Source organism: Ovis canadensis, chromosome 3, assembly GCF_042477335.2.
Source record: "Ovis canadensis isolate MfBH-ARS-UI-01 breed Bighorn chromosome 3, ARS-UI_OviCan_v2, whole genome shotgun sequence".
In the NCBI taxonomy this organism is placed as follows: domain Eukaryota; kingdom Metazoa; phylum Chordata; class Mammalia; order Artiodactyla; family Bovidae; genus Ovis; species Ovis canadensis.
In genome coordinates this window covers 214,601,278-214,615,779 of record NC_091247.1, presented here as the reverse complement: position 1 = coordinate 214,615,779, position 14,502 = coordinate 214,601,278, and the positions used below count along the sequence as shown (strand labels likewise).

General features: G+C 42.2%; 1 protein-coding gene across 2 annotated transcripts in view; it reads left to right on the top strand.

Annotated features, from left to right (window-relative positions):
* The window catches only part of LOC138437858 (antigen WC1.1), a 62,277-nt gene extending 48,677 nt beyond the window's left edge, over positions 1-13,600 (top strand). For both annotated transcript variants that reach the window (XM_069585830.1, XM_069585829.1), the window contains 7 exons: positions 7,018-7,059; positions 7,148-7,462; positions 7,714-7,746; positions 8,294-8,431; positions 8,831-8,920; positions 9,786-9,923; positions 13,332-13,600. In XM_069585830.1, coding sequence (XP_069441931.1) covers positions 7,018-7,059; positions 7,148-7,462; positions 7,714-7,746; positions 8,294-8,431; positions 8,831-8,920; positions 9,786-9,923; positions 13,332-13,477 — 902 coding nt within the window. In that variant the 3' untranslated portion in view covers positions 13,478-13,600. The remainder of the gene's footprint in view (positions 1-7,017; positions 7,060-7,147; positions 7,463-7,713; positions 7,747-8,293; positions 8,432-8,830; positions 8,921-9,785; positions 9,924-13,331) is intronic.
* Positions 13,601-14,502: the final 902 nt, after the last annotated feature.

Here is a 14,502-nt window from a genome sequence, read left to right as displayed (position 1 = left end):
TCTCTGATAATGAGTCATGTTGAGCATCTTTTCATGTGTTTGTTAGCCATCCATATGTCTTGTTTGGAGAAATGCCTATTTAGTTCTTTGGCCCATTTTTTGATTAGGTCGTTTGTTTTTCTGGAGTTGAGCTGCATATGTTGCTTGTATATTTTTGAGATTAGTTGTTTGTCAGTTGCTTCATTTGCTATTGTTTTCTCCCATTCAGAAGGCTGTCTTTTCACCTTGCTTATATTTTCCTTTGTTGTGCAGAAGTGTTTAATTTTAATTAGATCCCATTTGTTTATTTTTGCTTTTGTTTCCAGTATTCTGGGAGGTGGATCATAGAGGATCCTGCTGTGATTTATGTCTGAGAGTGTTTTGCCTATGTTCTCCTCTAGGAGTTTTATAGTTTCTGGTCTTACGTTTAGATCTTTAATCCATTTTGTGTTTATTTTTGTGTGCGGTGTTAGAAAGTGATCTAGTTTCATTCTTTTACAAGTGGTTGACCAGTTTTCCCAGCACCACTTGTTAAAGAGATTGTCTTTACTCCATTGTATATTCTTGCCTCCTTTGTCAAAGATAAGGTGTCCATATGTGTGTGGATTTATCTTTGGGCTTTCTATTTTGTTCCATTGATCTATATGTCTGTCTTTGTGCCAGTACCATACTCTCTTAATGACTGTGGCTTTGTAGTAGAGCCTGAAGTCAGGCAAGTTGATTCCTCCAGTTCCATTCTTCTTTTTCAAGATAGCTTTGGCTATTCGAGGTTTTTTTGTATTTCCATACAAATTGTGAAATTATTTGTTCTAGTTCTGTGAAAAATACTGCTGGTAGCTTGATAGGGATTGTATTGAATCTGTAGATTGCTTTGGGTAGTATACTCATTTTCACTATATTGATTCTTCCGATCCATGAACATGGTATATTTCTCCATCTATTAGTGTCCTCTTTGATTTCTTTCATCAGTGTTTTATAGTTTTCTATATATAGGTATTTAGTTTCTTTAGGTAGATATATTCCTGAGTATTTTATTCTTTTCGTTGCAATGGTGAATGGAATTGTTTCCTTAATTTCTTTTTCTACTTTCTCATTATTAGTGTATAGGATTTCAAGGGATTTCTGAGTGTTGATTTTATATCCTGCAACTTTACTATATTCATTGATTAGCTCCAGTAGTTTTATGGTGGAGTCTTTAGGATTTTGTATGTAGAGGATCATGTCATCTGCAAACAGTGAGAGTTTTACTTCTTCTTTTCCAATTTGGATTCCTTTTATTTGTTTTTCTGCTTTGATTGCTGTGGCCAAACTTCCAGAACTATGTTGAATAGTAGTGGTGAAAGTGGGCACCCTTGTCTTTTTCCTGACTTTAGGGGAAATGCTTTCAATTTTTCACCACTGAGGATAATGTTTGCTGTGGGTTTGTCATATAAAGCTTTTATTGTGTTGAGGTATGTTCCTTCTATTCCTGCTTTCTGGAGAGTTTTTATCATAAATGGATGTTGAATTTTGTCAAAGGCCTTTTCTGCATCTATTGAGATAATCATATGGCTTTTATTTTTCAATTTGTTAATGTGGTGGATTACATTGATTGATTTGCAGATATTGACAAACCCTTGCATCCGTGGGATAAAGCCCACTTGGTCATGGTGTATGATCTTTTTAATATGTTGTTGGATTCTGATTGCTAGAATTTTGTTGAGGATTTTTGCATCTATGTTCATCAGTGATATTGGCCTGTAGTTTTCTTTTTTTGTGACATCTTTGTCAGGTTTTGGTATTAGGGTGATGGTGGTCTCATAGAATGAGTTTGGAAGTTTACCTTCCTCTGCAATTTTCTGGAAGAGTTTGAGTAGGATAGGTGTTAGCTCTTCTCTAAATTTTTGGTAGAATTCAGCTGTGAAGCCATCTGGACCTGGGCTTTTGTTTGCTGGAAGATTTCTGATTACAGTTTCAATTTCCATGCTTGTGATGGGTCTGTTAAGATTCTTAAAGAGATGAGAATACCAGAGCACCTTGCCTGCCTCCTGAGAAACCTGTATGCAGATCAAAAAAAGCAGCAGTTGGAACAGGGCATGGAAAAACTGACTGATTCCAAATTGAGAAAAGAGTTCATCAAGGCTGTATATTGTTATCCTGTTTATTTAACTTATATGCAGAGAACATCATAGGAAATGCCAGGCTGGATGAATCACAAGCTGGAATCAAGATTGCTGTGAGAAATATCAACAACCTCAGATACACAGATGATACCACTATAATGGCAGAAAGTGAAGAGGAACAAGAAAGCCTCTCATTGAGAGTGAAAGGAGAGTGAAAAAGCTGGCTTACAGCTCAACATTCTAAAAACTAAGATCATCAGCACTTCATGGCATATAAAAGGGGAGAAAGTGGAAACAGTGATAGATTTTCTTTTCTTGGATTCCCAAATCACTGCTGATGGTGACTGCAGCCATGATATTAAAAGAGGCTTGCTCCTCTGTGACAAACATGGACAGAGTATTAAAAGAGACACCGCTTTGCTGACAAAGGTCCATGTGGTCACAGCTATATTTTTTCTAGTAGTCATCTCTGGACGTGAGAGCCGGGTTATAGAAGAAGCTAAAAAGAGTTGATTCTTTTGAATTGTGGTGCTTGGATGCCACAATTGCATTGAGAGTCCTTTGGGCAGCAAGGAGATCAAACCAATCAATCCTAAAGGAAATCAACCCTGAATATTCATTGAAAGGACTGATGCTGAAGCTGAAGCTCCAATCCTTTGGCCACCTGATGAGAAAAGCTGACTCACTGGAAAAGACCCTGATGCTGGGAAATATTGAAGGCAAAAGAAGGGGGCCACAGAGGATGAGATAGAGAGCATCACCAGTTCAGTGGACATGAATTTGAGCAAACTTTGGGAGTTAGTGAAGGACAGAGGAGCCTGGCATGCTGCAGTCCATGGGGTTGCAAAGAGTCAGACACAACCTAGCAACTGAACATATGTTGCTGCAGTGAACATTGGGTTTTCAAGTTAGTGTTTTTGTTTCCTTCAGATAAATACTCCAAAGTGAAATTGCTAAATTGTATGGCAGTTCTAGTTTTAATTTTTGATGCACCTCAATACTGTTTCCATAGGGGCTGCCTCAACTTACATTCCCTCTAACTGTGCAAAAGCTTTCCTGTCTCTTCACATTCTCCTCAACTCCTGTTATTTCTTCTTTTGGATAAAAGCCTTTCTAGAGGATATTAGGTGATATCTCATTGTGGTTTTGATTTGTGTTTTCTGATGATTGATATTGTTGAGTGCATTTTCATGTATTATTGGCAAGTTGTATGTATTCTTTTAAAAAATGTCTATTCAGGTTTTCTGCCCATTAAAAAAAATCAGATTGTTTGTTTTTTTGCTACTGAGTTGTATGAGTTCCTTGTATATTTTGGATAATAATCCTTACCAGAAATATAATATGCAAATATATTTTTCCAATTCCATAGGTTGCTGTTTCACTTTGTTGATGGTTTCCTTAATTGGGCAGAAGCTTTTTAGCTTTATGTCATCACAACTGCTTGTTTTTACTCTTGTTCCCTTTGCTTTTGGTGTCAAATCCAAAAAATCATCACAGAGACTGGTGTCAAGGATTTTATTTTCTGTTTTTTTCTGTAGAAATTTTATGGCTTCAGGACTTGTGATCAAGTCTTTAATCTATTTTGAGTTAATTTTTGTGAATGGTGTAAGATAGTGGTTCAGTTTCACTTTTTGAAAGTGGCTATCCAGTTTCTCCAATGCCATTTACTGAAAAAACTGTCCTTTTCCCACTGTATATTCTTGGCTTCTTTGTCAAAAATTAATTGACCATAGAAATGTGGGTTTATTTATGGACTCTCTATTCTGTTCCATTGATCTCTGTGTTCATTTTTATACCAATGACATACTGTTTTGATTAATATAGCTTTGTAATATAGTTTGAAATCAGGAAGCATGACACCTCTAGCTTTGTTATTCTTTCTCAAGATTGCTTTGGTATTGAGCGTCTTTTATGGTTCCATGCAAATTTTAGGATTGTTTCTTCTGTATCTGTGAAAATTTCCATTGGAATTTTGATAAGGACTGGAGTGAATCTGTAGATTGCTTTTGGTAGGGGCATGTTAATAATATTAGATCTCTCAATCCATGAGCACAGAATGTCTTTCCATTTATTTGAGTCATCTTCAGTTTCTTTCATCAATGTGTTTATAGTTTTCAATGTACAGGTATTTCACCTCCTTGGTTAAATTTATTCCTAGACATTTTATTCATTTTCATGCAAATATAAACAGAATTGTTTTCTCAGTTTCTCTTACAGCAGTTTGTTGTTAGTGTAAAGAAATGCAACTGATTTTTGTATACAGATTTTTCTTCTACAGCTTTACTGAGTGTATGGTTCTCATATTTTTGCTAAAGTCTTTAGTGTTTTCTACATATAATATCATGTAAGGGGGTTTCTTTCCTCATGACTCTGATGGTAGAGAATCTGTCTGCAATGCAAGAGACCCGGTTTCAGTCCCTGGGTCAGGAAGACCCCCTGGAGGAAGGAATGGCAACCCACTCCAGTATTCTTGCCTGGAGAATCCCAATGGACAGAGGAGCCTGGCAGGCTGCAGTCCTTGGGGTTGTAAAGAGTCAGACACGACTGAGTGACTAACACTTTCACTTTTCAATCTGCAAATAGTGTCGATTTTGCCTCTTCCTTTCAGATTTGGATTTTTTTTTAATTGCCTGATGGATCTGGATGGGACTGCCAAAACTAAGTTGAATAAAAGTGGTGAGAATAGACGTTTTTGTCTTGTGTCTGATTTCAGAGGAAAAGCTTTCGGTTTTTTTACAGTCAAGTATGATGTTAGCTGTGTACTTTTCATATAGCCTTAATTATGTTGAGATGCAATCCTTCTATACCTACTTTGTAAAAGAGTTTTTACTGTAAGTGCATGTTGAATTTGTCAAACACTTTTCCTGCATCCTTTGAGGATATGATTTTTACCTTCATTTTGTTTATTTGGTGTATCACATTGAATAATTTGTGAATGTTGAACTATCCTTGTATCCTTGGAACAAATATCACTTGATCATGGTGTATGATTCTTTTAGTGTATTGTCAGATTCAGTTTTCTAATATTTTGTTGATTATTTTTGCACCTGTATTTATCAGAGTATTAGCCCATAATTTTCTTTTCTCATGGTGTCCTTATCTGGCTTTGGTATCAGACTAATGTTGGCTTCAGAAAATGAATTTGGAAGTGTTCTTTTCTTCTGTTTTTGGAAGAGTTTGAGAAGGCTCCACCACTAAATGCTGTTACATTGGGAATTGAGATTTCAGCAATAAATTTTGAATGAAATAAATAAATATTGGCGAGGGCGACAAATAGTCAAACCAGAACACCTTATTCCTTCAACATTTCTCTCTCTGTTTCTCCTTCTCCTTCCCTCCTCCTCCACATACACACACACACAGACACACACCCCATTCAGGTACACCTTCAATGGTATGCTGGATGTTGCCTGAAACCCATAGCTAAGAGAATGTGGGATCAGATACTTCAAAAGCAGAGGCTCACTCCCTTCCTTGCCTCTCTTTGCTTATCTCTTTGTCTTTTTCATTTGAAAGCCAAAAAGGAATTAAACTATGGGACCTTTTATTGATGATGTTTTTCCTACACTTAAACCCTGTGAATTGAGAGGTGGTAAAGTCTTTGACCATGAAAATGAGCAACCTGCTCACAGAGGTCCTGCCATCGTTTCCTCAGAGGTTCTCTGCATAGAGCGGGTAGGAGTTTTGATAGGATGATCTGGAAAGAATATATAAATGTTGATACTTTATGACAGGTACTATTTACCCTTCTGTTTTTTAAAATTTATATTTATTTCTGTCAGCTTCAATTCTTTTATATATATTCTCAGTCTTTTGTTTATTATTTCTTCATTTTCTCAATACAAATTTTTCTCAGTAGGCTTTTTAACTATTGCAAAAATTTCTGGCTTACTCAGTGAGTACATATATGTGTCCATATATCTTCTCAGAATTCTACTAAGTCTTTCCTGTATACTTCCTTTTTAAGAGATTCCTAATCAACACTATGGGCTTTTCTGGTGGCTCAGACAGCAAAGAAACTTCCTGTAGTGCGGGAGACCTGGGCTTGATCCCTGGGTAGGGAAGATCCAGTGGAGAAGTGAATAGCAATCCACTCCAGTATGTTTGTCTGAAAAATTCTATGGACAGAGGAGCCTGGTGGGCTGCAGTCCATAGGGTCACAAAGAGTTGGACATGATTGAGAGACTAACACACACACACACATAACCAACACTACATTGTGGAGCAATTACCTTCCAATTAAAAATAAATTTAGAAAAGAGGGGTTCCTTTTACAACAGTAGTCTTCACTTGCCCACTGTCACACTGAATAGTAGCTAAGAGTAGTTAACAATCTATCTAATAATTTTCCATTAAAATTATGTACATGAGATTTTGAATATAAATTGACTCTGTGCTTTTGGACATTATTTTTAAAATGAACTATTATCATAGACTGTTACCTTTGGCTTATATTTGGTTTACTATTTCACTGATTAGTATGAATTTTAAAAGAGAAATTTTATTTCACTGAATTTTATTTGTCCATTCATTTAATAAATATTTGTCAAGCCTCTATCTAGGTATTTAGAAAAGGTTTTCCATAGATATTTGTTGAATGAGTGCATACAATGTGCAGGCACTGTCCTAATAGCAGAAATATGGCACATATACGATATACAAGGTCCTTCTTCTAATGGAACTTTCATTCAGAGGAGAGTGTGTAAATTGGTAGATGTCTGTGTTTATATTTGCTGTGGGGTGTGAAGACTGATAAGCAAGTAAATATTTAAAGTAATTTCAGCTGGTGATCAGATGCAGTGAATGTTTCAGCCTAGGAGATAATGAGCCTGTATTTTCATGTGTCATTTGTACTGGGTCAGACTTTAGATAATCTTATGTGGGGACAGGACCACCCTCAGCTGTTTCTGATTCAGTGTTTCCCCATTGTTTGCAGGAAGAAGACCCAAGAGCTGTCCAACTGCTGCCTCCTGCACAGGTACGTCAGCCCCGCCCCCTCCCCTGTGGCTCCCAGGGGCTCCTTCTTCCCACCAGGGCAGTCACAGGAGGGGCTGCTGCCTTTTCAGACAGGGAGAAGCTCCAGCTCAGGGGAGGAGACAGCAAGTGCTCAGGGCGGGTGGAGGTCTGGCACAACGGCTCCTGGGGCACCGTGTGCGATGACTCCTGGAGCCTGGCAGAGGCCGAAGTGGTGTGTCAGCAGCTGGGCTGTGGCCAGGCCCTGGAAGCCGTGCGGGCTGCGACATTCGGCCCTGGAAATGGGAGCATCTGGCTGGACGAGGTGCGGTGCGGGGGCCGGGAGTCCTCCCTGTGGGACTGTGCTGCGGAGCCCTGGGGGCAGAGCGACTGCAAGCACGAGGAAGATGCTGGTGTGAGGTGCTCTGGTGAGCGAGGGGCTCGGGGTCCACCCTGGGTGAGCTGGGGCAGCGCGGGGGCAGTGGCTGGGCCGGGCATGGTGGGGAGTTTGTGTTCAGACATCCTGGGTGCTGGGGCTCTGATCTAGGATGGGGGAGCTGGGAGGACTGGACACTGATGTTGTGGAGACTGAGGGGTGATTTCAGGCTCAGGAGGGAAAAAAGGTTTGCCCTGCATTCTGACCAATTCCACTTCCCCACTCTGCTGTTTTTCTCTTTAGGTGTAAGGACAACATTGCCCACGACTACAGCAGGTACTGTGATCCATCCACGGGCAGGGGAGAATACTCAAATACTGGGGACCTGTTCTGTGGGCTCTCTGACAGCTCAGAAGAGGAAAGAGTCTGAGGAGCTGTGGCTGTTGGGGAGCAGCCAGGGCATTACACTGGGGCAATCCCCTGCCTTGATGTCCAGGGTCAAATGTTCTCATGCCTGGGGTCCAAGGAAGTCTGGTTTCCATGTTGTAGAATCTAAGGAACTCCCACTTGCCCCTGTGTGTTGCTCCTCATCAGTGAAGTGTAGATCCCAGGACTGTTTGATGCTCTGTCTCCTGAAGCCCAAGGAGAGGCGATGAGCTGGGTCCTCAGAGGCTGTGTCTGCAGGGCAGCTCCCTGACAATCCCCAGCTCTGCCTCGGGGCCACACTGGCCAGAGTAGAGTTGACTTGTCTCAGGATGAGATCCCAGGGAGCCCTGACACTGTTGAGGCTGAGATGCCATTGTCTGGAGCTCCTGAAAATGCTGACACAGGAGATTTCTCTGTGCCCAAGACAATCTCCAGCCCTTTTTCCTGTTCTCTTTAGGGACCAGACCAGCCTCGAATCCTCTCTCTGGTATCTTCTCCCTGCCTGGGGTCCTCTGCCTTATCCTGGGAGCCCTTCTCTTCCTGGTCCTCATCATCCTGGTGACTCAGCTGCTCAGATGGAGAGCAGAGCGTAGAGGTGGGCTTCCCCCTGGTCCCCAGGGGGAACTGTGAACCAGGGAGAATATGGGCAGGCAGGAGATGGGGCAGGTGTGCGGAGGGGAACCTGGGCCAGGTACTGTTCTGAGTTGCAGACTCCATGTGCTCCGTGCTGAGCTCTAAGGGCTGAGTAGACAGAGGATCTTAGGACTGGGTTGTGAACTCTCATAAGTCATGGCCTCGCCTGTGAGACCAGACAGAGTTGGCGCTGAGCTGTAATCAGGGTCAGACAAGGGGAGAAAGTGCTGACATGGTGCACAGTATAGCAGATGATGCTGAGGTCCTGGCAGCTCCCATGTGAGCACCAGGGAGGTGAAGGTGGGCTGGCTGCATCGGGGTATCTGGGGAAGCTTCTCTGACCTGCTGGGTGATCTCTCAGCCTTATCTAGCTATGAAGATGCTCTTGCTGAAGCCGTGTATGAGGAGCTCGATTACCCTCTGACACAGAAGGAAGGTCTGGGCAGCCCAGGTGAGTGTCTCTGTCTGCCCTGCTGGGATCTCTGGTTGTCACCACCCACTGTCTGTGCACATCTTCTCAGCATCTGCAGACCCCATGTGTGCCCCAGGCTCACAGAGACGGCTCCTCCAGAGAGGCAGGATGGCCTCTCAGAGCCCCGTGATCTCCCTGCCTCTGTCTGCACTGCAGAAGCCAGGCCTGTCCCTTCTCAGCCTTAACACAGGTCCCGTGGGTGTGGGGAGGGTCATTCTGTGTGTTTTGTGATGTTTGTCTCCGCATGAGGCTTTCCCATCAGATTCTCACGGACTAAACTGCCATATTACACCAGAGATGGTGAGGACAACAGTGACTACAGGTCCACTCCAGGAATTAGAGGTGGACCTGCTTCGGCTGGGCTTTGCTGGGGGAGAGTTTCCCTGAGAGGAGATGTAAGGGGAATTGTTTTCCTTTGACGGACCAGAGGCATCCCTTGTATCCAGATGGGGTTCATCCTCCTTCTCTGGCTGTTCTGTGATGTCTCACATCGGGGCTGGTATCTGTGTCCAGATTCACCACAGGCACAGAATGTTTTTTAAAAAATAACATCTGTAAAGCACAATTTGTCAAAGTCCTTTAGCAATGCTCAAGGGTGGAAGAATTGCTTTGAGATATGTCGTTTCCATCAGAAAATATTAAGATATGTAAAATCATGTTTTGGCTTATAGACACAGCAAAATGAAACATGGTCTTAGAGAAAAAAGTCTTCTGAAACAAGGAGTGACTGGTGCCTCTATTCAGAAACTCAGAAACTCTGGGTCAGAAGGTATCTTAGGTATTCCCCAGAACAACCCACTTGCTGTGGTTCATACACTCCCTTGTCTGTTCTTGGAACCCCCAGATCAGAGGACTGATGTCCCTGCTGAAAATTATGATGATGCTGAAGAAGTACCAGTGCCTGGAACTCCTCCTGCCTCTCAGGGGAGCGAGGAGGAAGTGCCCCCAGAGAAGGACAATGGGGTGAGGTCTTCTCAGACCGGTGAGTGGGGTCAGTTGATCTCCTGCAATCTTTCTATCTGGAAAGAGTGAATTTGTGCTCCTCAATGCCCAGCCTCCCTAGAGATTCAAAACATAGGTAATCTCATACATTTGGTAGCATCATCTTGACCATATGCCATATTTAGTGCTGTCAGACTCCTTGCAAGGAGTGAGGAATCACTCTGCTTTTGGCATTTATGTCTCTATAATGTGACATAAACTTATCACTTTATATGTGATATACTTGCATGAAGATTTACAGATTAGGGAATTTCCTGGTGGTCCAGAGGTTAGGATTTTGCACTTTCACTGCTAGGGCCTAGGTTCAACCCTGGTCAAGGAACTAAGATCCCGCAAGCATTGTGTCATGGCCGAAAGAGAAACTTATCGATTAATTGAGCATGTTTTTCCAGTAGTCATGTATGGATGTGAGAGTTGGACTGTGAAGAAGGCTGAGCGCTGAAGAACTGAAGCTTTTGAACTGTGGTGTTGGAGAAGACTCTTGAGAGTCCCTTGGACTGCAAGGAGATCCAACCAGTCCATCCTGAAGGAGATCAACCCTGGGATTTCTATGGAAGGAATGATGCTAAAGCTGAAACTCCAGTAACTTGGCCACCTCATGCAAGGAGTTGACTCATTGGAAAAGACTCTGATGCTAGGAGGGATTGGGGGCAGGAGGAGAAGGGGACGACAGAGGATGAGATGGCTGGATGGCATCACTGGCTCAATGGACGTGAGTCTAAGTGAACTCCAGGAGTTGGTGATGGACAGGGAGGCCTGGTGTGCTGCAATTCATGGAGTGCAAAGAGTTGGACATGACCGAGCGACTGAACTGAACTGAAAAGAAATCTATGTGCTGAAGAGTTGATGCTTTTGAACTTTAGTGTTGGAGAAGACTCTTCAGAAACCCTTGGATGGCAAGGAGATCAACCCAGTCAATATAAAGGAAATCAATCTTGAATAGTCATTGGTAGGACTGAGCTGAAGTAGAAGCTCCAATACCTTGGCCAGCTGATGTGAAGAACTGGCTCCTTAGAAAAGACCCTGATGCTGGGAAAGATTGAAAGCAGGAAGAGAAGGAGATGACAGAGGATGAGATAGTTGGATGGCATCACCGACTCGATGGATATGAATTTGAGCAAGCTCTGGGAGTTATTGATAGACCCGGAAGCCTGGTGTGCTACAGTCCATGGGGTCACAGAGAGTCAGGCATGACTGAGTGACTGAACTGAACTGAACCAAATTCAAAGGTGGAACTAGTGTTTTAATAATATCTTTGCACTGTCGCATACATGAAGACAAACCATTCAATATCACAGTAATCCAGGTCTATGCCGAATCAGTAATGCTGAAGAAGCTGAAGTTGCCATTCTAGGAAGACCTACATGACCTTTTAGAACTATCACCTAAAAAAGATGTCCTTTTCATTATAAGGGACTGGAATGCAAAAGTAGGAAGTCAAGAGGTACGTGGAGTAACAGCCAAATTTGGCCATGGAGTACAAAATGAGGCAAGGCAAAGGCTAATAGAGTTTTGCCAAGAGAACGCACTGGTCATAACAAACACCCTCTTCCAAGAACACAAGAGAGGACTCTACACGTGGACATCATCAGATGGTCAGTACCAAAATCAGATTGATTATATTCTTTGCAGCCAAAGATGGAGACGCTCTATACAGGCAGCAAAAACAAGACCGGGAGCTGACTGTGGCTCAGATCATGAACTCCTTATTACCACATTCAGACTTAAATTGAAGAAAGTAGAGAAACCCATTAGACCATTCAGGTATGACCTAAATCAAATTCCTTATGATTATACAGTAGAAGTGACAAATAGATTCAGGGGATTACATCTGATAGGCAGAGTGCCTGATGAATTATGGACGGAGGTTCGTGACATTGTACAGGAGGCAGGGATCAAGACCATCCCCAAGAAAAAGAAATGCAAAAAGGCAAAATGGCCTCCTAGAGGCCTCCTCACACATTAGGAAGCCTTACAAATAGCTGAGAAAAGATGAGAAATGAAACCAAAGGAGAAAAGGAAAGATATATCCGTTTGAATACAGAGTTCCAAAGAATAGCAAGGAGAGATAAGAAAGCCTTCCCCACTGATCAATGCAAAGAAACAGAGGAAAACAATGGAATGGGAAAGACTAGAGATCTCATCAAGAAAATTACAGATACCAAGCAAGGGAATATTTCAGGCAAAGAAGGGTACAATAAAGGACAGAAATGTTATGGACCTAACGAAAGTGAAGATATTAAGAAGAAGTGGCAAGAATACAAAAGAACTATACAGAAAAATCTTCATGACCCAGATAATCATGATAGTGTGATCACTAACCTAGAGCCAGATATCCTGGAATGTGAAGTCAGTGGGCCTTAGGAAGCATCACTATGAACAAAGCTAGTGGAGGTGATGAATACCAGTTGAGTTCTTTCAAATCCTAAAAGATGATGCTGTGAAAGTGCTGCACTCAATATGCCAGCAAATTTGGAAAACTTAGCAGTGGACACAGGACTGGTAAAGGTCAGTTTTCATTCCAATCCCAAAGAAAGGCAATGCCAAAGAATGCTCAAACTACCACACAATTGCACTCATCTCACACACTAGTAAAGTAATGCTCGAAATTCTCCAAGCCAGGCTTCAGCAATATGTGAACCGTGAACTTCCAGATGTTCAAGTTGGTTTTAGAAAAGGCAGAGGAACCAGAGATCAAATTGCCAACATCTGCTGGATCATTGAAAAAGCAAGAGAGTTCCAGAGAAACATCTATTTCAGCTTTATTGACTATGCCAAAGCCTTTGACTGTGTGTATCCCAATAAACTGATATTTCAGTAGCTGCAAGAAGATACTCATTCTCTAGAAAAGAGTATTTCTCCATCTGAGGGCCTGTGTAGTTCCTGGGGAGGAGATATTTGTGGCTGCACCTATGATACTATTTGTCGACATTTGGAAACAGGAGTCAAGTCAACTAAGAGCAGACTTGGGTTGTGAGTGAGGAATTCAGATTTTTCCTGTTTCCAGTCTCCCTCTTATTGTGAATTTGCATCTATCACCTGTGAAAGGAGAACAATTTAGATTCCTTTTTATGATTCTTACCATTGCTGGGCATCTCCTTTGTACTGTGTTGCCTGGAAGCAGGCCTTCCAGAGCCCCTGAGCACAGGTCTCCTGTGATGCAGGATTTCCAGATGCACTGAGGCCCGGGAGACCACATGAACTTGATTTGAGAGGACAGCTGGGATCCATCCTCACTGGGACTCATGTGAAATAGCCTGAGCCTCCCTCCCCACACCTGGGTCCCAGGGATGCTTTGTCATAAGCACTTGCTTGACTCCCTTCCACCAGAGGGTTCTGTCCCATCCTCGTGTCTCAGTTCTAATCAAACATCTCTTTTCTATTTCAGGCTCTTGTCTGAACTTCTCCAGAGAGGCTGCTGATCCTGGGGAAGGAGAAGAGAGCCTCTGGCTGCTCCAGGGGAAGAAAGGGGACGCTGGGTACGATGATGTTGAACTCAGTGCCCTGGGAACATCCCCAGTGACTTTCTCATGATGCTGTATCAAATATGAGATGAAGCCTCAGATATTCTAATTGCCTGTATTTCATTAGAGTAGTGCTGACCTGTTATTGTGTCATATGAAAATTGCTCAAAATGAAATATTCTGAACAAATTAACTTTTTGCTGTGCTCTTAATTTAGCAAGTTCCATGTCAAATGATTTTAGAGGATTGGCCCTCAAATGCCATCTTCCTCAAAGGAAATGCAAGATGAGTGAGCTGACCTGCTTTCTCACCTGTCTTAGAGGCTAATGAGGGCATGCTCACAAGTGCTCCAGGTCACTCTTATTTAGAAAAGGATGTAAACTTGGTCCATATTCACACACCCCTTCCTAACAAGAGGAACTCATGGGGGAAAAGAAAAACCCAGTTCTAAACATCTCTGAGTTTGTAACTTGTTCTTGAACACCAGACTGGGTGTGAGCTTCAAAATGGAAGGTTGGCTGGTGGGAAAGAATGGATACAGCTTTCCTTATGCTGCCTAAATATTCACAGGCCAATTAAAAATCTAACTGTACATAGCTACCTCTTCCTTTTTCATCTCTCATTTATTCCTTTAGTGGATACAGACACTTCTTTGCTCGTCTCCCATGTCTATTTGATTTTCCAAACCTTCTAAATCCATTCCTTCTTCTCCATCTCTTCCTACTATTTCATCAGGATGCTGCTATTTCTTATCTCTCCAAGGATCTCTCCTTCTAAGTGAATTATATCAGTTCATATACATCTTCAAGTTGATGGAAGGCAGCTTGGTGCTCACCCACACCCTGTATTCAGGTGGGACAAGAGAGCAAGAAAGTGGAGACCTAGGCAGAGGGGATCCAGAAGAATGGATGTAGGTAGAAAGATCAGGAACATTTGGCTATTTATGTTTCAGAGATATGGATGGAGGCATCTGACATGACTGATCTCTTAGAGGAAGGATTTCAGACCAAGAGGTTTCTTTGAAAACATCTATTTTTTAGATGTTTCAAGATTGTTTTAATCTGGTTACTACTGAAAATGTAATTGTGATCCTGC